Source organism: Periophthalmus magnuspinnatus, chromosome 17 (assembly GCF_009829125.3).
Source record: "Periophthalmus magnuspinnatus isolate fPerMag1 chromosome 17, fPerMag1.2.pri, whole genome shotgun sequence".
In the NCBI taxonomy this organism is placed as follows: domain Eukaryota; kingdom Metazoa; phylum Chordata; class Actinopteri; order Gobiiformes; family Gobiidae; genus Periophthalmus; species Periophthalmus magnuspinnatus.
The window spans coordinates 9,930,995-9,954,432 of NC_047142.1; the positions used below are offsets into that span (position 1 = coordinate 9,930,995).

At 37.6% G+C, this 23,438-nt stretch overlaps 1 protein-coding gene across 4 annotated transcripts in view; it reads left to right on the top strand.

Annotated features, from left to right (window-relative positions):
• LOC117385112 (disco-interacting protein 2 homolog C) overlaps positions 1–23,438 on the top strand; it is a 153,288-nt gene that overhangs the window by 113,175 nt on the left and 16,675 nt on the right. For 2 of the 4 annotated variants that reach the window (XM_055228303.1, XM_055228304.1), the window contains exons 12-23: positions 347–456; positions 1,360–1,462; positions 1,548–1,612; positions 2,807–2,900; positions 3,312–3,431; positions 3,819–3,933; positions 7,748–7,887; positions 9,289–9,425; positions 10,344–10,552; positions 11,597–11,711; positions 15,040–15,241; positions 15,503–15,612. In XM_055228303.1, coding sequence (XP_055084278.1) covers positions 347–456; positions 1,360–1,462; positions 1,548–1,612; positions 2,807–2,900; positions 3,312–3,431; positions 3,819–3,933; positions 7,748–7,887; positions 9,289–9,425; positions 10,344–10,552; positions 11,597–11,711; positions 15,040–15,241; positions 15,503–15,612 — 1,520 coding nt within the window. The remainder of the gene's footprint in view (positions 1–346; positions 457–1,359; positions 1,463–1,547; positions 1,613–2,806; positions 2,901–3,311; positions 3,432–3,818; positions 3,934–7,747; positions 7,888–9,288; positions 9,426–10,343; positions 10,553–11,596; positions 11,712–15,039; positions 15,242–15,502; positions 15,613–23,438) is intronic. The other 2 variants (XM_033982381.2, XM_055228305.1) reach the window with 1 other exon arrangement.

Below are 23,438 nucleotides of genomic sequence, written 5' to 3' on the forward strand. Positions count from 1 at the left end.
AAGCAACAACATCCATGGAGATGCTGAGTTGCTGAGTGGTTGGTGCTCAAGATTTCCTCTCAGCCAGAAGGACCTTGAGCTGATTTTTTGTGGAGTTTGCATGTTCTCCCTATGTCTGCGCACGTTTCGTCTGATTGCTCCTCGTTCCTCTACGTCCAAACCATGCGAGGGTCATGTTAGACCACCGTCGCAGCAGCTAAGGACTAACCCTCCTTTGATCTACGCAATTTTTGATGTACAACTTGGGTGTATAATGGCAGATGAACTTAAGTTTAACCAGAAAAGTTACACAGTGCACCTTTAACACTGTCCTAACTGTGTGTTTTGTCCCTCTGTGTGTGTCCAGGGTGGCCTAAAGTGTTGTGGTTCGTCACCGAGTCCAAGCACCTGTCCAAACCTCCTCGAGACTGGTTCCCCCTGACCAAAGACGCTAACCAGGACACCGCCTACATAGAGGTCAGTATTTAAGAATTATTAAATCAAAATGTCAAAAAAGAATTAACACGATGACATTTTTAAAAATATTAATACTCTTTTTTTCATAAATGTATGTATCCTCCAGTCACCATGTTTTGACTTTTATTTGGTTAAAAAAGTCATTGAAAGTCTCATTGTACAATAGAAATAATTGTTCACTGTTAATCACTAACTAGTCGAGTACTTTTTTGGCACATTCAAATAAAGCAAGAATCCACTGATCCTAAATCATCTAATCTAATGTTGCAGAATCCTGTTGAGAAATAGCCTGAAAAAGTGAAAGTTGTTGTATAAATATCATAATCAGTGGAAAAACACAACTTTTAATACCCCATTTTTGAACCATTACTGTTAGCCCTGCCAACTTAGCCCCTCCTTTCACCCTGAAGTTGAACCATGACAGAGAAACAACTGATATCTGACATCTGATATTGTTTCTGTATGGTTCTCATTGAACAATATTTCTGATTGGATTAAATTATCTGTCCCTGGTTGTTTCTTCTGTAACGTTTTCATCGAACAAAATCCCTGCGTTTTAAGTCCAGTTCATGCGCTTTTAAAGGTGCACTGTGTAACTTTTCTGCTGTTTTGCTTCGCCTGGAATGTTCCACAGTATGGCATTAAACTCACCTGTCTCGATTACAGGTGTTTTAATGGCAAAAACAACAACAAACCTTGAGAAACATGCATTGAGAAACCTGCTTGTCTCGTTGAAGATGGATTAATGCCGTACTGTTTAACATTCCCTGAATAGCCATAGCATCTCCATGGAGACATAGTGGAGCTTTAAGAAAACTCAGTAGAAGACAGTTTTGTTTCTACAGTGCCTTACGCTCTTTTGAAATGTGAGTCTAATATCTTGTTTACGTTCGTGTTGTACAGTATAAGACGTGTAAAGACGGCAGCGTTCTCGGGGTAACAGTGACGAGGGTCGCTATGCTAGCTCACAGTCAAGCCTTAACCCAGTGCTGCTCCTACACCGAAGGTACACGCAATCTGAAATTTAAATCGCAATTCTGATTTTACTCTACGTATTTTCAGATGTATTTTTAAATGTATTTGCGTTTCAGCCGAGACCATAGTGAATGTACTGGACTTCAAGAAGGACGTGGGACTGTGGCACGCCGTCCTCACCGTGAGTAACAGAAAAACTCTATTTACAACGGACTGGACAAAATTTCAAACTGGAGCAGAATATTTTTTTTATGTGAAAGAGTTGGAATGGAAGAACACCTTGGATTGCAAGTTGTTTCATATAACTGAGTTTGGATTTGCTTTTGATAATTCATAAAGACTTTTTTTTAATTACACACTTGGACAAAATTGTTGGTACCCGTCGGTTAATGAAAGAAAAACACAGGTCACAGAAATAACTTGAATCTGACAAAAGTAATAATAAATAAAAAGTCTATGAAATTTACCCATTGAAAGTCAGACATTGCCTTTCAACCAGGCTTCAACAGAATTACTTAAAAATTAAATAAACTTATGAAACAGACCTGGACAAAAATGATGGTACTTAATATTTTGTTGCACAACATTTTTGAGGCAATCACTGCAATCAGTTTTTTTTTTTGTTTTTTTGGTAAATTAAATTAAAGTACCGGTAATTAAAAATAAACTATGCATAAATGTTTCAGATTATTAAAAAAATAAAAATTATATATATAAGTACAGACTAGCAACACCTCATTCACATTTGAGACAGTATTTTTATATGCAATTTGAGCTGTTTAAATCTATAGGTTTATATCTTAGTACCTTAGGCCTGTCACAGTAACATATTTTGAAGCTCAACATATCTCTTAAGTAAATATAGACAATAATATTGAGTCATTTTTGCCACTGACACAAAAACCTAAGAGCAGGTAAACCACAAAAACTATTCTGAATCTACAACATTGTTGAAAAAAATCATAAGCTGCAGAATGAAACTCTTTGGTACTTCGTTTGCACCTGTAATGAGTCATAGAAGTTATTAATTTAACCTTCTATGACTTAAACCTGATCATAATGCCAAAAAATAACCAAAAATTTCCCAATAGTGCAAAGAAAATATCCACACGATAAATACTGACCCTAAAAGAATATTGTTTCAACTTTCATATATATATTCATATAGTATACAGTGACAGGCCTCAGTGAATATGTTTTAAACTATAATGTAAACATGAGAAGTCTTGAATGGGTTGTCAAAGAGAAAGGGTTTATAAGTATTTTTCCTTCATTCTTGCTCTCACTGTGTGTAACCATGTCTGCATATGTACTATATATTTAAACTGTATACAATGTTAATGTACAAGACCAAACATTTTGTTGTATATTTCAGAGTGTAATGAACATGATGCATGTGATCAGCATCCCCTACGCCCTCATGAAGGTCAACCCCCTGTCCTGGATCCAGAAGGTCTGCCAGTACAAAGGTACAGAACCTGAGACCGGACCTGAGACCAGTGTGGAAGAATAATTATCACACATTTTCCTCATAGACTATTTAAAACACACTCTTGCACACTCTCCACATCAATGTTGGGGCTACAATAGGACTACACTGCAGAAAAGTGCACTACTAGGAACAAACAAAGATACTACATATATAAAACTTGGGACTAGACCTGACCTAGACCAGGACTATAACAGGACCAAACCAAGTCTAGATCAGGACACAACTGTGATCAAAAACCACACCAGGACAAGTGTGAACAGAGCACTAAATTACGGTAATTAATGGTTATACAAATGGTTATGGCAACGTGATTAGAATCTAAAAAAGTATTTAAAGTATTTGACGTGTTTACATTCTATCCATTGAAATGCTGTTGTGTTGTGTTCAGCGCGCGTGGCCTGTGTGAAGTCTCGGGACATGCACTGGGCTCTGGTGGCTCACAGGGACCAGAGGGACATCAACCTGAGCTCTTTGAGGATGCTGTTGGTCGCCGATGGATCCAACCCATGTAATACACTCACATAATCCATATACACTGTGCCAACTAAAGTTTAGGGGTCTGAACAATTACGCAAAATATGACTCAGGGACAGTTCACACTTACTGTAGCTCATTAGACCTGGCCAACAAACAGAAACTGTAAAACAAACAGGTGTGTTAGCTTGAGTGTAGTTAGCTCCTCCCTTCAGACAGATATAAGGCAGTGTCCAGCAGGAATCTGACCAGAACTGAAGAAGCGTCTTCTTCAGCCAAACGTCTTCACTCTAAAACGTTTGTCCAGCTGATAGAATTGAATTTTCTTTTGCTGTGGGACTCATGTTGTGATATGAGCCAAAACTCTTTAATGGGGAGGTACAGAGTGATTCTTACATTGTGTTGTGTTGTAAATATCTAGGGTCCATCTCATCGTGTGACGCCTTCCTCAACGTGTTCCAAACCAAAGGCCTGAGGTCAGAGGTCATCTGCCCGTGTGCCAGCTCACCAGAGGCCCTCACCGTCGCCATCCGAAGGTACTTCTACAACTCCTGATTAAAAAGTCAAACTAAAAATCAACTGTCAATATTTTATGTAAGTACTAACAGGTTATCATTAACATTTTGATGAAGGAACAGCATTATAACATGATGGTTGAAAGCTTTTGCACAAGACCTCCTCTTTAAATAAATAAACATAAATTGTAGTTTGTTCATATATTCTATGATTATTGGGTAATAATAATGTACCTTTAAAATAAATGGAACAGTTCCTTTATTTGTTATTCATAGTACAATATATTATTTATTTATAGAATCCCTAATTAAGAAAACATAATAAAAATAACAATAACAAAAATATATCTAGGGAAATGCTTAAAACCTAAAGAAACGTCATTACATCCTCTCCTTTTTACTACATTATAAAGTGAGCTTTTATTAACCTGCGCCACATGGCCAGTCCAACTCACTTTGAAATAAAACTGTAAACGTCACTTACACGCACGGGGCAGAGGGCGTGTGCTAGGGTATATTTCACATTTCCCACAATGCACCGGGCTGCACAGAGGTGCATGTGGCCAATGAGCCCTGCCCTGACATCCTGCTCATATTAAAGTACCACATAAAACTACTACTACCACTGCATGTGGCTTCTGTCCTAGTAAAGTTGTACTAGCCCTGCTCTTTTCATCCTAAACCCACGTTTACATGCCGTAAATCTAGGTTTGACTCAGAGCGCAGGAGTCGCCCATAAAGTTAAGTTGATGTAGTAAAGTGAACGTTGAAGGCGTAATGAACTGTGGGTAAAACAGAGGTTTGCTAAAAACACAGTTAAAGGCACAGTATGTAATTTTCTGGAGGTGGCACGTCACCTGCATAAATAGAAATAGAAAGTTAAAACCAGATTTTGAAACATTCTCCATAGAGATGGATGTGTTTTATGCCATAGTGTGGAATGTCATAGCAGAAGGAACAACATACCAGTCAGGTTTGTGGAGATGCAAGCCTACTCATAGTAAGGACAGGTATTTTTCTGTGTTTTTCAATGCAATAAACAACCATAAAGAGAAAATTACAAAAACATAAAAAGTTACATACTGTGTCTTTAACTTACATTGTAAATTAATAGGTTGCGTTCAAGTGATGACTGAACTAAAGAGCCAAATGTTCAAAATTGGTCAAAATTCTGTAGTAGAAATTAAAAAGTGCATTTGTTAACTTCTTTATTTAGGCATCCATCACCTGATTGTCTCTATGGAGATGTTCCTGCTTAGCCTGGAATGTTCCACAGGATGGCATTAAGCTTATCTATCTAGCTTTTATTTATTCTACAGGCCGTTTTTATTGCTCAAAAATGCTTTGAAAAACATGACTTCCTACTATGAGTGAGGTTTGCCTTTCCACAGATCTGACCTGTAGCTTGAGCTGGTTTGTCACCTATCGATCTCCATGGAGACAGATACGTTTTCTGGCATACTGTGAAACGTCCAGGCAATAATATCTTCATGGAGATAATCAAGCGACGAACCTTTGACCAGCAAAGTTACACAGTGCATCTTTAAATGATGATAATGCTGATGTTTTGACCTGGTTTATGTGTAATATTTGTAACTACTGACCCAACTCACGGGATTAACTTCTAAACTTTTCTGGTAGTACAAAATAACAAAATGACAGAACTATTTTAAGTCACATGTGTTTCAACCTGTAATAACATGTAATGACATAGTATTTAAGGTTAGAGGAAGTTCGGCTTTTTCCATTTTATTACATTGTACTAAATGAGACACTGTTTAAAATAAAAGGTCAGGTTATTTTAGGGATGCAAGATTAATCACAACCAAATTAAAATTGCAATTTGAATGGACGCAATTTAAAAAGGCTGCCGTTTTTTTTAAGTACTGTGAATTAATCTACAAACAACAAAATATGCTGTTTCATTCTGCAGCAAAAGAAAAATTCAATTCTGTCAACTGGACAAAAAAGTTTTTCAGTAAAGACTTTTGGCTGCTCATCCAAGCCGCATAATATTTAGCATAATAATGGATGCACCCTTTAGGGGCCTGAACTACTATGAAAAATATGACTCAGGCACAGTTCACATTGAGTCAATAGACCTGGCCAACAAACTGAAACTGTAAACAATAGGTGTGTTTTAGTTTTAGTGTAGTTGGCTTCAGACAGATATAAGGCAGTGTCTAGCAGAAATCTGACCAGAACTGAAGAAACTGCTTTGGACCAGGAGCCAAACATCTTCACTCTAAAACTTTTGTTCAGTTGACAGAATTGAATTTTTCTTTTGCTATAGATCAGACCTGGATAACTGAGGGATTAAACAGATGTTTTATTCTGCATATAAAACGCTGCCCTTGTAATATTTCAGTCTTTTTTCAGTCAGTTTTCATAGATGTGTTTAAAATGTGAACTTCAAACAGAACTCTAATACATTAATCTAATCACAATTGCAATGGCTGTCAGAAAAATCACAATCAGATATTTTTCACAAATCAGTCATTGCTTGGTGATCTATATAAGTTACATGGTCAAATTCTATAACACAGACACAGCCTGTTTAATAAAATAATCTTTTCAAATTCTCCGTTTGATTCAACACTTATCCATATTTGGGGCTGGGAGGCCCTGCTGAATCTATCTACTGGTACTTATTTTTCCGAAGCCACACAAACTAAACAACACAATATATATATGTTGCGATATTTTTTCCTATTTTCCGAACTGAACTGAGGGAAAAAGTTGGTTTTGTTTTGCAGCCACAATCCTAAACCGCAGTGTCACTGATGGAATGTTTCAAATGTGTGTCTCTTTCCCAAAAATGCCTATTTGCATAAAGTGACTGCTTCCCACATCAGAGAGATTGCACTGAGGCTTTTGAGTGCACACAGGTACTATTCTATTCTGTTGCAACTGAATGGAAAAGTTTTGTTATAAAATTATAATTAGCCCGAGCCAGTAACAAAGTAACTGACGAGGGGTATTGTTCCTGATCGTTTTTATCCACAAATAACTGCATTTTTGACCCTCTGAACATCGATGAAACATTCCACATGGGGCTATAGGATCAACCGGCCTGGCAAAAACTGATAAATTAGGCATCACGACCGGGTTCGACGTGTACCGGTTAAACGCAGTGATCCTATTGGGAGTGGGAACAGGCAAATGTTGGAGTACGCTTATGAAATTCAGAACAGTGATAGACTCCATGAGACAGGCCTAAAGTTGAACTGGAGCACTGCCCTATGAGGAACAAGAAGTCGGCCATATTGGATTGAAATACTTTTGTCACTTTAACTGCCTTTGTATGAAACCTAGCTAGTTTAATATAGTGTAATTTTCAAGGTGAATTTAGGGATGTTAAAGATGTGCTATGTAACTTTTTTGTTGGTTATTCATGGAGATGCTTTACCTTGAGTGTGTCACAGTAAGGCATCAGGCATCATATCTGTCTAGTATTTACATGTGCTTTTATGTTTAAAAGTACGTTTCCGTAGATCAGACCTGTAAATTGGTACCTGACCTGGGAATATATAAGTTTAATTCCGTATTGTGTTTTTCTAGACAAAAAAAAAACAAAAACAAAATGAAAAGTAAAGATGGGAAAATAACTCCAGCTTCATCCATTTTCAGTAAACAATATATTCCTAAATAAAATCTCATAATTTGCTAGATTATATGTCAAACTGTTGCTTTTAAATGTATCATGTGTAATCTCTCCTTCAAATTCTTGTATTGCAACAGGTATAAAGACTGAAAAGACATGTGCATATTCATAGCAAAATACTAGTAGCAAAACTCCCTGTTAACTGGATGCTCCCGTATATTGTGTTTCCAGGCCGGTGGAAGAGGACAGTGTCCCCCCTGGCCGAGGCGTGTTGTCTATGTCTGGTCTCAGTCATGGGGTGATCCGGGTGGACTCAGAGGAGAAGCTGTCTGTGCTCACACTGCAGGACGTTGGCTCCGTCATGCCCGGAGGTGAGGCTGATTACAACACAGAGACATGAACACGGAAAACAAATGAGACGCTGGCCTTAGACACCAGTCAAAAGTTTGGACACGCCTTCTTGTTCAATGTTTTGTCTTTATGTTTAGTACTTTCTGCATTTTATACACCTAAGGAAGACAGTAAATGTGTGACGCAGGGTGTATAGAATTATGTAGCAAAGACAAAAAGTGAAATAACTCTAACCAAATATTTGTTTATATTTTATATTCGAAGTAGTGACCCCTTGCTTTGTGGACAGAGCCTCCAAACCCTCAGCCTTCTCTCACTGATCTATGAGGAACTCCCCTGATGGTTTTCCCTTCACAGGTGTGCTGTGTCAGGGTCAAGAACAAACAAAGGGTGGCTGTTTTTAAAAAATCTAAAATGTAAAACAAGTTCTTTTGAGTTAATCTTTTGTTTGCTACACTCCACATGTGTCATTCATAGTTTTGACACCTTCAGTGAGAATCTACAATGTGAATAACCATGGCAATAAAGAAGAAACATAAATGAAAAAGTGTCCAAACATTTGGCTGGTCAAGTAAATGTATTATGTCATTGTTCTTCATTTAATTATTTTGTGTTGATCCAAAACAAATATTTTAGATTTTACATTCATGTAGTGATGTGACTCTTTTGAATGGTTCTTTAATGAAAACTGTTGTTAAATTGGATCTAATTTCTTAAAAGAATCAAATCTTTCTAGTTTTTATGCATTTTTACACTGATTACCGCTGAACCAACAGCGTTAATCAGCTCAGAACCAGCTCAGAGGCAGAGCAGGCCACATGTGTGAGAGATCTGTGCAAAAAGAACACATTCAGCATCACAATGAGCTATGGTTAAATTATTATTGTTGTAGTGAAACATTTTATTTAAATTATGTTGCACTTCAAAGTTTCTAGGTTTAAACTATTTCTGAGCCTTAGTCAGTTCACTCTGTAATTAGTTTGTAGATAAAATGAACTCTCGCTTTGGCTTCTGTCATAAATAAATAATAAAAGAGCCAGTCTTTTCAACGACTCATTGAAATGAATTGATCCAAAAGATTTGGATCCCATAAAAGAGCTGAAAATCCCATCACTACTTTCATCTACTTAAAATGTATGTTTTCAATTAAATGGCCAGTTTTTGTCTGAGACCTCCAATCAGGCACATTGTTACGAAGAATCATGGGAACCCAACTCCCTGACACTGCCCCAGACACTTGTTGTCATGGTGCATTTTTGAGCGTGACTAAAACAAACTGTTGGTAGAGATTGGACATGAGTGTGAAGAGGAGATGGAGTGTCTGAGAGGTGGTTGGTTCTGCTGCTGTGCTGTATAAATGTAGAGTATGTACAGTAGAATAGCCCTGTAGCATGTCGGTGTAATGCTGTCTGTGTGTGCAGGCCTCATGTGTGCAGTGAAGCCTGAAGGCCTGCCTCTGCTCTGTAAGACGGATGAGATCGGAGAGCTGTGTGTGTGTACGCTGGCCACTGGGACGTCCTACTACGGCCTCTCAGGGATGACCAAGAACACCTTTGAAGTGAGTCACGCTGCTTAGGAAAACTTGAATAAGACAAACAGAAGTGGGTAGAGTAGCCAAAAAAGTATGAGTAGCGTTAGTTCAAAATAATATTACCCAAGTAGAAGTACAAAATATTGGTCCAAGAAACGACAGTAAAAGTATTTGGGAAAACTGCTACTCAAGTAACTTAGATATTAGATAACTTAGATATAATCTGATATTTTCAAAAGATAGAAACAAAAATGACACAAACTAAATATTCTCTGAAGGAGCGCTGCAAGAAACACAAATGTTCAAATCATTTCATATTGCCGACATAAAGTTTTGTCACTTGTAAACTTACTCACAGTGGGAAGAGGAGCCACAACTATTACTCGAGTAAGAGTACTGTTACACTGTACAATATGTTACTCAAGTAAGAGTACTGTTACTTAAATAAAAATATGACTCAAGTAGAAGTAAAAGTATGCTGCCAGAAAAAATACGACTTCTTTAAAAAGTGACTTAAATAAATGTAACAGTACTACCCACCTCTGATTGCAAAACACTTTTGCTTTTGAGTAATGTTGAGAAGTTGAAAAGTATTAGATTGGTTTCACACGCACAGCCTCAACTTGTTTAAACTTTTTTGAACATTTTGTAAGTAAAAACACAAGTGAAAGAAAAAAATTAGTGACATTCCTTTTACAGCAGATGTTTTACAGATGGAGAAGTTATCTGACTTTTATGAAGCAGATTTGGTGGTGAATTTTTTTTTTTTTTGCCACTGAAAATCCTCTGTTCAGGAAGACGTTCATGTCTATTTGGTACTGTACAAAACCAAACCTTGTCCCAAATGTCACTTAGACCCCTCAGTCTCTAAAGCCTCTAAATGCTGATTGTATTCCTGTAAATTTGTATTGCACTACATTTCCCATGATGCCTTGCGTGTATCAGGTGTTCCCGTTGTCCGGCGCGGGCTCTCCCCTCAGTGACGTGCCCTTCACCAGGACCGGTCTGCTGGGCTTCATCGGGCCGGCCGGGCTCATCTTCGTTGCGGGGAAGATGGATGGGCTCATGGTGGTCGGGGGGCGGAGACACAATGCTGATGACATCGTTGCCACGGCGCTAGCGGTGGAGCCGATGAAATTTGTTTACAGAGGGAGGTGGGTCGCATAATAATTGGGTGTGACTATGTATGTGTATTTTATCATAGTCTAGTGTTACACGCTGCCTGGCCTAAAAAAAAGTCACCAACTGGATTTAACTAAGCAAATAGGTCTACATTTTTTCTTCCCTGATGGCAATGGCATATTCCAAGATGACAATGCCAGGATTCATCGAGCTCCAATTGTGACAGAGTGGTTCAGGAGCATGAGACATCATTTTCACACATGGATCGTCCACCACAGAGTCCAGACTCGACCAGCATCAATGCAACATCTTGGTGGAAAATTAATGCAACACTGGATGGAAATAAATCTTGTGGCATTGCAGAAGTAAAATCGAAACAATGCCACAGCGAATGTGTGCTGTGACCAAAGCTAAAGGCGGAACAACCAAATATTAGAGTGTGTGACCTTTTTTTGGGGGGTGCCTTTTTTTTTGGCCAGGCAGTGTATTGTGCACCAGTGTTTCTCAATCAAGGGTAAACGGACCACTGGGCATACTTTAAGAATTATTTCAGATATTTTAGTAGAGGTAAAACTTAGTGCTATTCATTGTTGTTGTTGTTTTTGTTTTGTTTTTCTTTTTACAAAATTATCATCAAAAATAGTACTTATGAATGACCAAAAACTGATCAATATCCAGATACTAATTACTACTAAAACTAGTATAAAAACTTGACAATCATTTGAACAAATACTACAGAAAAAAATCACTTAAATGGAACAAAACTGGGCATTTTCCTGAGAACTTTTTAGATTTTTTTTTTTTTTTTGTAATCAGGGCTGATAAAAGAAAAAAGTGGAAAGTGGAAAAAATTGCTCTTATTTTGTGCTGAAAACTACTTCAAAATCTCGCTGTGATTTCAGTGTCTTGACAGCACTAATGTAGTAAAAGGTTTGATGTGTCATGTTGAGACAAAGGTTCACATTTTCAAATATGTGAGTAACAGGCAGAAACTTGAGCTTTTAACTATCATCTCCCAAATTCACTTCCATCTCTAAAGTAAATAGCCACTTTCTGACTCTGCTGTGTGGCTCCAGGATTGCGGTGTTCTCCATCACGGTGCTTCATGACGAGCGGATCGTGGTGGTGGCGGAGCAGAGGCCCGACTCCACCGAGGAGGACAGCTTCCAGTGGATGAGCCGAGTGCTGCAGGTGAGCACAGGAGCAGTGTAGGGCTCAGCCATTTTGGAAAATATCTGTGATTTTTCTGACAAGCAGTGTGGTTAGATTTGGGATTTATGTTTCAATAAAAAGATTGTATTCAAAGTTTACATTTTAAACACGCTCAGATGAATTGATAAAAATACTGACAAACTAATTTAGAATGACATTTCAGAACATGTTTGCATGGATGTAAACTACAAGGTTAACAGTTTTTATGCAGAATAAGACAGGAGATTTTATTGTTTGTGGAAGAAATTATGATACTTTTAAAAAATTGCAGCCTTTGTGATTTGTTAAGTGTTTGTTGTATTTATTTATTGATTGATTTATGAGGAGAAGTTCATAAAAAGCCTTTAAGTGCTGAGTATGTAGAAACACAACCTGTCTGAGTCCCCAGATTCGATGTAAACATATTCAAATCAATATTTATTTTTTGATTATAAATTGTAATGCTGACTTATTCTTACTTACAAAAACATTGGACATGATGTTCAACTTGTTAATAATGTCATGTGCTGTGTTGGTTGTCACACAGATTATCAGAAAGCAGAATGAGCCTTTTGAGTCTCATTTGGGTTATCGTTTCATACAACTAAATCCATTTGTTTAAAATCTAAAAGGTCTGATCTGAATGGTCCTGAATCAGTGCTAGTGCCGCCTCTGCAGCTCCATGAGTGAATGCTGGAGGTTCTGAGCTTTCACATGAGGCCTGTCCATAAACTAAGAAATGTGTCCTCATGTGTAAATGAAGGTCTGTTGTTATTCTTTTTTAGGAGTGCAGGCTGAATACTTTACCTTTAATATATCCCTCAAGCCTCTAAATCTTTGTCTGCGGTGTAATGTCTCAAGTCTCTCGCTCAGACAGTGTTGTGATAAACAGTAGCAGAGTATCATCTCTCCTTTATCCCCTGTCGTTCTGTTCTGTACAGTGTGTTTTATGGACTCCTCTGTGTCCTGCCCTCTGCCTGGGTTTAATGCACTTTTCATTTCCACAGCACAAGGCTCTATCTAAACTCACAACAGATGTGACTCACAAAGTTTATTTGAAAAAGTACAGGATTTTGTTTTTTCATAAGAGCAACACTGAGATAAGAAATGGCACTGAATCTTTCAACATTTTATAGCTTAATCTTGATGTGTCAGTTTAAAATATCTTACTATATAAATGTACATACAGTGACAGTCTGTGCATATGCAGCTCCCAAGGCCTTACAGAGGGCTGAGGTGAAGCTAGGAAGATGGTACATTCCACAGCATTAAACATATTTTTCTTCCATATATTCAATTTATTCTTTAAAATACCATGGAAAACATGCATTCTAACTGTGAGCAGGGTCAAGGATCTGATCCTTAAGTTGAGCTCTATGGAAACAATGCCAGAAAAGTTGTGTCGAGCACCTTTACAAAGACATCTCTAGCCCTGAACTATGTGAAGTAGTTTATATAGTCATCGGCAAAAGAATTGAATATCACATACTACAGATACTCATTTGAAAAACTAGGTGGTTGGCTGATTTAAAAAATATATATATATTATTATCATTGTGGTATCGGAATTGGTATTGAATATCAAGTCTATTCCTTAGTATTGAAATCTTTTAGTATTGTGATCTGAGGTGACAAAAAGTATCGCTTACTATGCAACAAATCTGTAAAACTCAGCCATTTCTTTATAACTGTATAAAAAGGATCACGCAATTGATATCCTCTGTTACTCTAAAGCCTTACATGCTCCTATATACTTTGAGTCAGAACACATCCCTGTACTTTTCTTATCAGCAGAACAAAGCCGTCTGCGTATCACATGTCTACTCCATATACGGCCTATATAGTAGCCATTACAGTAACATATGCAGCGCTGATAAACCCAGTGAGTTTGAATCAGGCTGCGGTAACTCTATAAAAAATGCCTGACTTTTTACCACTTCAGTCAGAGGCTCATGTTTTTTCCATTCACGTCAGCGTTTGTGAACTTTCTGTCAGAGGACGCCATGGAAGCAATGCAGACCAGCTGGGCTCTTTACTATGGTGCTGTGTGATGAAAGAGATACAACATCAAATGATCATATTAAAACTGTTTCATAGGATTTGGAAACGGTTAGACAGTTCATAAGTTAAGCTAAGCAGTGGAAATATGAACTATGTGGAATGCAGCATAGATACAAATGAACACTTTATTAAAGGTTCTATATGACACAAAATAGACTCTCGTGAGCTTTAAGTCATGCTATAATGTTGTTACCTCCTCAAAAATTCACACATTTAGTAATCCTGGATTTTTAGGCTTTCTACAAATGCTCTGTTCCACCTTGTGATGTCATGAGGTGGTCGTTTTCAAGTTAACTGCTCCTTTTACCTTTTGTTCAGTAGATTGGAAATTCCACGGCTAAAATCAACCAAATGATTCTAGTGACGGTGTTTGGAATTAAAACACACAGTGGAGCACTTCCTGTATTACCACGTGACTTCACAAGGTGGAACAGAGTGTTTTCTGTTTGAGGGAAGAACTCAGCCTAAATATCCACGATGTGTGTGTTAAACATGTGAATGAAACAAAACACAACTCCAGGTCTGTTTGTGATGAAGAAACAACATTATAACATAGATCAGAAAATAAGGGAGCTGTATCTACTTTTTATGTCTTAAAAATGTGGGGAAAGAACTAGTTCATTCAGCGGTTTGTAGGGGTCCAAAGTTTATTCACTGTGATGTGTTTAGAAGAGCGTCTCACAACTTTGAGAGGCCAGAATGTTACAACATGCCTAACGACAACTAGCATGCTAACAGTGGATTAGTATAACTTTCTAGTTCACGGTCAATAAAAACGTGTTATAATTAGATGCAGACAGCACACAGTGGTTTAATTTGGACCATAAGAGCTGCTTTTACAATGTCTGTCCTGGGACATAAAAACATCAGGTACATATAGTCCTTTAAGGACTCACAAACTTTCACAAACTTTTATTATATAGTTTTATTATCGTGTCAATGTTATAACTTTATTGTCATATAAGTTCATAATCTTGGTGGTTAAATATTAATATATAATAAGTAATAAACAATATTTCTGTTATTAAAATCATAATAAATGTGGCTTAGTGAGCTGAGCATTCACCCACCAATGTAAGGGTCACTAGTTCATACTTTGCCTGGTCCTGCGGTTCTGACACTGCATCTGACCTAAAAACTTGGAAAACCATTGTGGAGCTTGTTTTCAAGGCCAGCTCTGACTGAACAATGAAATAAACCAAAAGATGACATAATTTGATTAGATGACCTAAATCTGTTCCTGATCATGTTTGGGTCTTATTTCCAGGCCATTGACGGTATCCACCAGGTGGGCGTGTACTGCCTCGCTCTGGTGCCTTCTAACACTCTGCCTAAAACTCCTCTGGGCGGGATACACCTGTCTGAGACCAAGCAGCTCTTCCTGGAGGGGGCGCTACACCCTTGTAACGTGCTCATGTGCCCCCACACCTGTGTCACCAACCTGCCCAAACCACGCCAGAAACAGCCAGGTAACAAACAGCACACCGGTCCATTTCACACTTAAATTAAGCTCCTGTGAAAATTGTACCAAAGTGAATTTATATTAGCAGGTTAGATTTATCAATGTCAAGTTAGGATTGTCCCCATGTATTTAGAAAAGTTACAAAATGCACCTTTAACTAAAACAAACTTACATTTGTGTCCGTTTCCGTCTTTTTAAGCCATTGTGAGAGTCATTGTGTTTACGTCCATGACTTTTTTGCCTAAACACATCTGGTTTGGTGTTACAGAGATCGGCCCTGCGTCTGTGATGGTGGGGAACCTGGTGTCGGGGAAGAGGATCGCTCAGGCCAGCGGCAGAGACTTGACCCAGATGGAGGACAATGACCAGGCAAGGAAGGTGTGTGTGAGAGGGGCCCTGGTCTTCAACCTTAGCATCAGCATCATTTACTTTCAAGTGTCGAATGTAAATGATGCATTCAAAAACAGGGCTGCACAACACAACGCTAAATCACAAATCTGGTAAAAAAAATAAATAAATAAAAAAAAAAGATATTGATTCAAATATGACAAAAATATAACATTCATCATAAGTGCAGCGCTGTTAGAATCAGCCTCATCCAAAGCACCTCATCATCATCATTCTGCACTTTGCACCACTGTCTTCTAATACTACATCCAACTTTCTGATTTATTATTTATGCCTGGACATAAGCCGGATTTATAGAGAAAAAAACAAGTTAAAAACAGTATAAGATATATTTGTATTTATTAATTATGTATATTTTTCCTAATAATCTATGGCAAAACCTTTTTACCATTGCTGTTAAATGTATTTATTTATTTATTTTACAAAAAAGTGTTTCTCTTTTAGATACTGTTTCTTTTGAATGTAACAACAGGAACTTTAGCCACAGCTGAAACAGTCTTGAGTTATACTTGTGCATCTGCTCTGCATGAACAAGGCCAATGGTCATTCAAAAGAAAATAAGGTAGAAACATAATCTGAGCATTTCTTTCATATCTTTATTTTGTCGTCATCCATTGCTCCGCTTGTTTGACCGTGTCCATGTGTTGAAACCAGGCCCTGTGAGTGAATGTGCAAAAACACAACAAATCCGCACACTCTAACTAGTTTTGCTCTGTAGTCTAGCCTCGCCAGCAACATGAATTCTTGCGATTTTTCAATAGTTCACAAACTATTGAGAATCTGTCTTGAACAGCTCCGGCTGAATCGTTTGCATGTGACACGAACTGACCAATCACAGAGCAGCACTGTGTTTGTGCAGAAGTCAGTGTCAAACGAACCAAAACAAATATGGTGACGTCAACAGACGACCTTCACCCTATTTTAGCGTCAATATGGACTATTTAATTAAATCCAGTTGAGCATAGGCGTCTTACCCATCTGCACATTTTTTCAAAAACTAAAGTCAGTCAATAAATATATACATCTGCCAGATAAACTCTCCTTACAACCACATTTCAGATAGAGCTGCTAAACTGGGCAGTACCTGGAGGACTAAAGAAAAGAGTGAGAGATATGAGGAACAGTGTGACTGGTCCAACAGGTGTCCACACTTCAAACTCCGCCCCTGCAGCCAGGTGTTTGAACTCAGAAACACCTGGGTCAGTCTTTCCTGATGTCACCAACTGATGGACATTGCAGAGGCCCCTGGAGGCAGCGCAAACAGATTTAGGCATTTTTCACCAGAAAGCTGCAAATTTACCTAGTTTTGCATTAAGATTGCCCCAAAAATGACTAATGCTATTAAAACACCGTACACAGTTTAGTAGTGAAAAAAGTGGATTTAGTGTTTAGTTCCGCTTTAAGAAGGACCTTGGTTATTATGTAAAACTCCAGTGGTTTGTAGTGGAGAGATTGTGCAGTAGACTTTAGCCGTGCTCCGTGCTGCAGAGGCCTGTGGCAGCAGCTGGCCCCTGTGTTAGGTTTCATTGTTGTGATGATATCTGATCCACTCTGTACGCTGCGCCCATGTGGATCTGAGGAATCTGACACACACAAGGGCTTTGTCCATACAGCGCACTGATAACATGCAACCCTGCTGGCCTCCATCTGCTGCTAATGCTACTGCTAACTGTGTCTTGTCAAAAGTATCGAAAATCAGATACTAACTGATACTAAAACTAATATGGAAACTAGATACTTGATGCTGCAAAAAATCACAGTTTTAGTTTGATTTTGAGATTTAGGAGAATGAATAGAAGACATTATGCTAAGATAAAAAAGTGCTATTATTTTGTGTGGTATCGTAATCGGCATCAGGTATTGAGTCAATTCCTTAGTATCGAAAATGACGTTGAAATTTCAGTATCATGACAACACTAATTCAGTGTCTTATGATTGGAAAGAATGTTATTTTTGCTAAACTCAGGGCTAGTTTGAACTGTTTTATAGCATGTGTTAGCTTCTTTTAGACCCAACTGTTTTGTCCCTTTAAAGGTTCCATACTAGGCTTTATTCAGGTAATTTGTCAGAGGTTGGAAATGTATAGAAAAACTGACAATATTGCAGTTGTTGTGATGGAGGTGGCAAAAACTTTGAGTATATAAACTATAATAAAAATGAATGCCGAAAATGTATGTGAATGTGACGTAAATGTTATAACTGAAAAGGTGCAGGGTTTTATCCCAACAAATTCTGTGGTTATTTTACTTCTGCTGTATGGAAGATCATTTGCTTCATCAGATTTAAAATTTTAACTCCGAAAAAAACTTTTTTGAATTATTTTCATTTTGAATCACAGTTCACCTTCACATTTTCAGTGTCTTTAAAATTCAAAATGAACCTTTTAAATATTCAAAGCATTTATTTTCAAGTCCTCAATTTCAACTGTCAAAATTCGCTGTGAAAAAAGTCACAGCTAAGATCCAAGATGAGCAGTTGATTGTGTTGGACTGAGGAGGATAGAGACGGCTGTTTCCTATTGGCCGTTCTCTTCTGTGGGCGGGGCTTATGTTTCAGGAATCAAAGAGATCAGATTTTGATGAGGCTGATTTTAATCCCTACAGCATTTCCTGGTTGTTACTAAGTTAGATCGACTCACTTAGGATCGATTGCTTTTGTCTTTACATCTTGGATCTTTGCTGTGAATTTTTTTCTCCACAAATTTTACACTCTGAATTTAGACTGAGCTTGAAAAATTTTTTAGCATTGAAATTTTTTAGCATTGAAAATTTATACTTAAAATTGAATCAACTGAAATTTAGAATAAAAATAATTCAAACATGTTTCTTTCGAAGTAAAAAAAAAAAATCTAAGTGTGAAACAGCAATTAACAGCATTTAAAGTTCAAAATGTGATGAAACGATGACCTTCCGTTTGCTGGGAGAGATGATGTTTGCTAAACCTGGGCTGATTTGAACTCTTTGATAAGGTGTGGTTGCTCATTCCCTTTAAAGGTCCCACACTCCACAGCATTTCAGAAAAAAATGACAATATTACAATTGTTTTGGAGATAAGCAAAACTTAATATTGAGTATATATATAATGAAAAAAACTTTAAGGGTTGCAAAACTAGTTATTAATCTTAAACATTGCTATAAAGTGATATTTCTGCACTTTTGTTTTGTTTTGTTTGAATGTGACTGGGTTTAACTGGAAGGGCATCTGGCATTATCCCAATAAATTAGGCTTTATAAACAGCTTTACAGGGCAGACTAGGAGTGACTCATATAAACATTCTGATCCATTCATTTTAATGACACAACAAAATGAAAACATCACTTTGGTTGTTTGTAGCTCAGATAATTGGTTGTTGTTTATATTTTCAGTCAATAGGCTGATCTATCTAACAGTTTATAAAGTTCACTAATGTACACATGATTTTGTACCTCTTTATTTTTTGTGTGATTTGTTGTGGAACAATTTATGCTAATTCTGTAGCTAAATGCTAGGTCAATAAAGTGCACAAATGAGCTCTGCTAAACACTTGTACACAGGGTAATGTTTTCTAATGAGTCTCCTGTGTGGTCAAGTGGTTGTCAGTCGCCAAAACAGCCCTGGTTTTTCATCGTTTGTGATGTTTGGAGGCTAACGCCAAGTCTCCCATTGAAAACACATTGGAGCTAATGTACACAACGGTAACAGCTTTTATAATGTAGCTTCTGTTTAGAAACACTGGGTCTAATGAGAGCAATTACTTATCGCCAGTGGTGGAACATAATGAAGTAAAAGTAGTAAAGTACTGTATTTAAGTACAGATTTTAGGTATTTGTACTTTACGTAAGTAGATTTTACCGTGGATACTTTTTACTTTTACTTCACTACATTTTTGACCAGGACTGAAATGTTAAAGTATTTTTTATAATTGTTTGAGACCTGCTTAAAAGGCTGAAGGTTTATTTTTAACATGTTCCTAGTTTGAGCAAAAATATACAAATAAAAATAAAAATTTATCGATCCAATAGTTTCTGTTGAACAAAATTCCGCACCAATCTTTATCAAAATCGCTACATTTGATCACAAGATCTCAAAATCTGCATGAAATACTTTTTACTTTTTCTCTTTAAGTGGATAATTTAATACTTTTACTTAAGTACATTTTTTCTTGTGATACTTTTACTTTTGCTTGACTATTTTTTGGCTCTGGTATCTCTACAAACAAACAAATCTGAGTACTTCTTCCATCACTACTTAGTGCACAAATGATCTTGCAGGGACAATGGTTTGTGCAAATACAAGCCCAGCTCATAGTAAAGAAACATGTTTTTCAGTGCAATTGCCAAAATGAAAAAAAAAAAAAATTATTTGAGTCTATTTTTTAGCTAAAATGTTTCACACTGTGGCTCTGAGTCGCCTTGACACTGTTCAGTCAAAATAAAGCAACAGTTTCCATTTGAAGTGTTCTTGAGGAGCTGGACAAATTGTTGGACAAATGTAGATGCAGTAGCAGTAGCCGTTGTCCCAGCTGTCAGACACTGGGCACATGTAAATGAGAGGCAGCGCGTCACGGACCACTCACTGTTTGGGTCTCATGAATATTTCAACACTTTTTCAGAGTGGAGATTCACAGCCAACAGCACTCAACCACAGGGAGCCCACTTTTAACTACTGCTTATCAAAAATTTTTCAACAATTCTAATTCCCAACATTTTATAAATATTTGAACCACGATAGACAGGCACGAGCAAAGAGTCCAGGGGTAATGAATCGTGCAGGGACAGTATATTCATGAGCTTCAGTTTCCTGGGTAAAGATGAACTTTTGAGGACATTTCACTGTTCAAAAGATATAATAATTAATTCTGAATTTTTAATCACTATGACAACGGGACAACATGTTCATGCTGCTGAGACCCATGGATAGAGGATGAACATGGGGGCAGTGGGAGGGAGGACTGGAGCACTTAACTCCCAACCCAAAGGTCAGTGGTTTGATTCCAGCCTGTGCCAGAAGACTGCTGTTGTGTCCTTGGGCAAGACACTAAACCCATTTACCTACTGTGAATGTGGTGGGTACGCGGTGCTTATGGCAAAGAAAAGTACTTTTTCTACAAGGCTTAACTTTCACATTTTAGTAGTGAAGTAGTGTAGTAGTAGTATGTAACTTTTCTGAACGCCATGGAGATGTTATTTCTTTGCTTGGAATGTTCCAGTGTATGTTTTTGTAGTTCAAAAACACCTTGAAAAACATGCATTCTGACTGTGCATTGGCTCGCCTCTCCACAGACCTAACTGGTAACTTGATCTGGTTGCATCACCTGCTTGTTTCCATGGAGATAAAGAACTTAAATGCCATGCTGTAAAACATTCTAGGCAAGGCAATAACATCTCCATGGAGAAAAGTCACATAGAAAAGTTACAGAGTGCGCCTTTAAGAATATTATAGCTTGACATCAGCGTAGCTGTGATCGAAGATGTACATTTGAGATTGCGTGTGTTGCCGTGGGAGACTGATGAAAATCAAAATGGCCGATGGGTCTGGTTGAGTCATTTGTCCCACTTTATTCAGTTTCGATGTTACCGTAGAAACAAGTCTGTTCTTTGAGCCGATAAGACGATCCTTCCTGTTTTACATTCAGCACTGCACACTCAACCCCCAGAGTCTAGTACGAAGTATTTCTATTCACAAAATCTGCTCCTAACTGTGGACAGAAGTGAAAAAGTAAGAAATTTCACAGCTGGAGTCGCACCATGTACTCTGATTTTGAAAAGCCCTGTTATGCTCTGGAAAGGAAATATTTTAACAAGGAGCGACTTAAGAATTTATTCAGAATCCAAACTGTGGCTTTGACTTTGGACAGTGGCAAAATCCACCTTCCTCAGCTGCACTATTAAAAGAATATATATATATTAACTGATACATTTTGTAATGTGAATAGTTTTAGAAAACCTCTGAGATTTTTACAGAAAGAATAATAAATAAATATATATAATTATAATAATACTATACCACTTCATAGTATTTTTATACTGGAAAATTAAACAAAATATGTACAATTTCTTAGTAGACAGATTTGAGGCAGACATGTTCAAATCACTCAGCTGAGGTGGAGACTCAGAGGAAGATCCAGGACACGCTGGAGGGACTATGTCTCTCAGCTGGCCTGCGAACGCCTTGGGGTCCCACCGGAGGAGCTGGAGGACGTGTCTGGGAAGCCCCGGATAAGTAAAATGGATGGATGTTCAAATCAAATATAACTTTTGGTAACAATTATAATGTCAATTTATTCTTAATTGTAAAAACATGACCCAATTGTTTGTCATAATTTAGAATTTTGGGTTCACATCACTATTATCCAATCAGAAAGCAGAATGAGTCTCTCATTTGTGTTATCAAATCCAGTCGTAACGTAAAAGGACTCTCTGAACCCTCACTACCTAAACCCCAGCACCTGTCGCCAATCATGAGCCAGTGCGTACACAGAGACGGCATTGAAAGATGACTTAAACATGTATAAATAACAAAAATGAAGAAGGAACAACTGTATAACATAAGAGAAAATGTATTTGACTTCCCCTTTAATACTTGGCTTCCCTGATTGTGTAGAAATTGCCAGTTACATGCAGAGCTGACACCAAAAATACAACATATGCAACATGTTTGTGTAACCCCTCAGTCATCCAGAAGCTAACCACTCTGCCGCTGTACACCCCAGGTCTCCACACAACAATAATAATATGCCTGTTGTTATTCATGTATTCCGGCTTACAGTCTGTCAGCATGGTTGTCTTACTTCCTCGACTCAATGAAGTCTGTAGCCGCTGCGTCATGCCTCACAGACCTCCGGGGGGCAGCGTTTGTGAGCGATGAAAACATCACTCGGCAGCTGTCGACTCAACGCTGCGATTTCATTAAACTTTCATTGGAGACTCACTCTACTTCCTGTCTCATATTGGATAGTGCAGATTCTCACGGAGGACAGCACAGAGCACAGACTGGTTCAATGGCTCTATTACACTAAAGTGTATCTTATACTTTTGTAACATTTCAATATGTCAAATTTTAGTGTTGATTACCGGAAAATGAAAGTGATGTAATTTAGTAGAAGTCAAAAACCACAGGATCTGGAGCAGAGTTAAGAAGGAAAATTTACCTCTTTGTATTGATTGGCATTTATCAAGTTTATATTATGTTTATGTTCTGGAAATTAAGATTGAAAATAATATATATATTTATAAATTTTTTTATTAAATTGACCAAAAATTTGCTATTTCACCAATGTCTTCAGCAGTACAAGTACAACTTACAGTAGTTTGAGCTTTAAACACACGTTCTTGTGGCTTTAATACCCTTTTTACCATGCTAACGTTGTGAAATACCCTACTCATTTCACAGTTTTATCTATGACGCAACTAAACAGGCAAAATGTGAGTGGAGCATTTTTTTTTTACTTTAGATTAATAGATCAATGAAACCAACATGAATGAAACAAAAATACAACCCTAGGTATATTTTTGATAAAGGGACAATATAACATGGTTCAAAGTCCATGTTACATAATATATATCTAAAGGTGCGCTGTGTAATTTTCCAGTGGAGGGTTCCATCACCTTCTTGTCTCGATAACGATGTTATTATGTTGCCTATATGTTCTGCAGTATGGCATTAAATTATCGCTCAATATATGACAGATGGGACAATGATTTTTGGGGGGCAATATTTATCGTGGGTACTTTTTCTTTGTGCCAGTTAGAAAATTGTATGTTTATGTCTGATGCCAACTTCTTGTCTCATCTTCATGGAGACAAGAAGTTGGCATC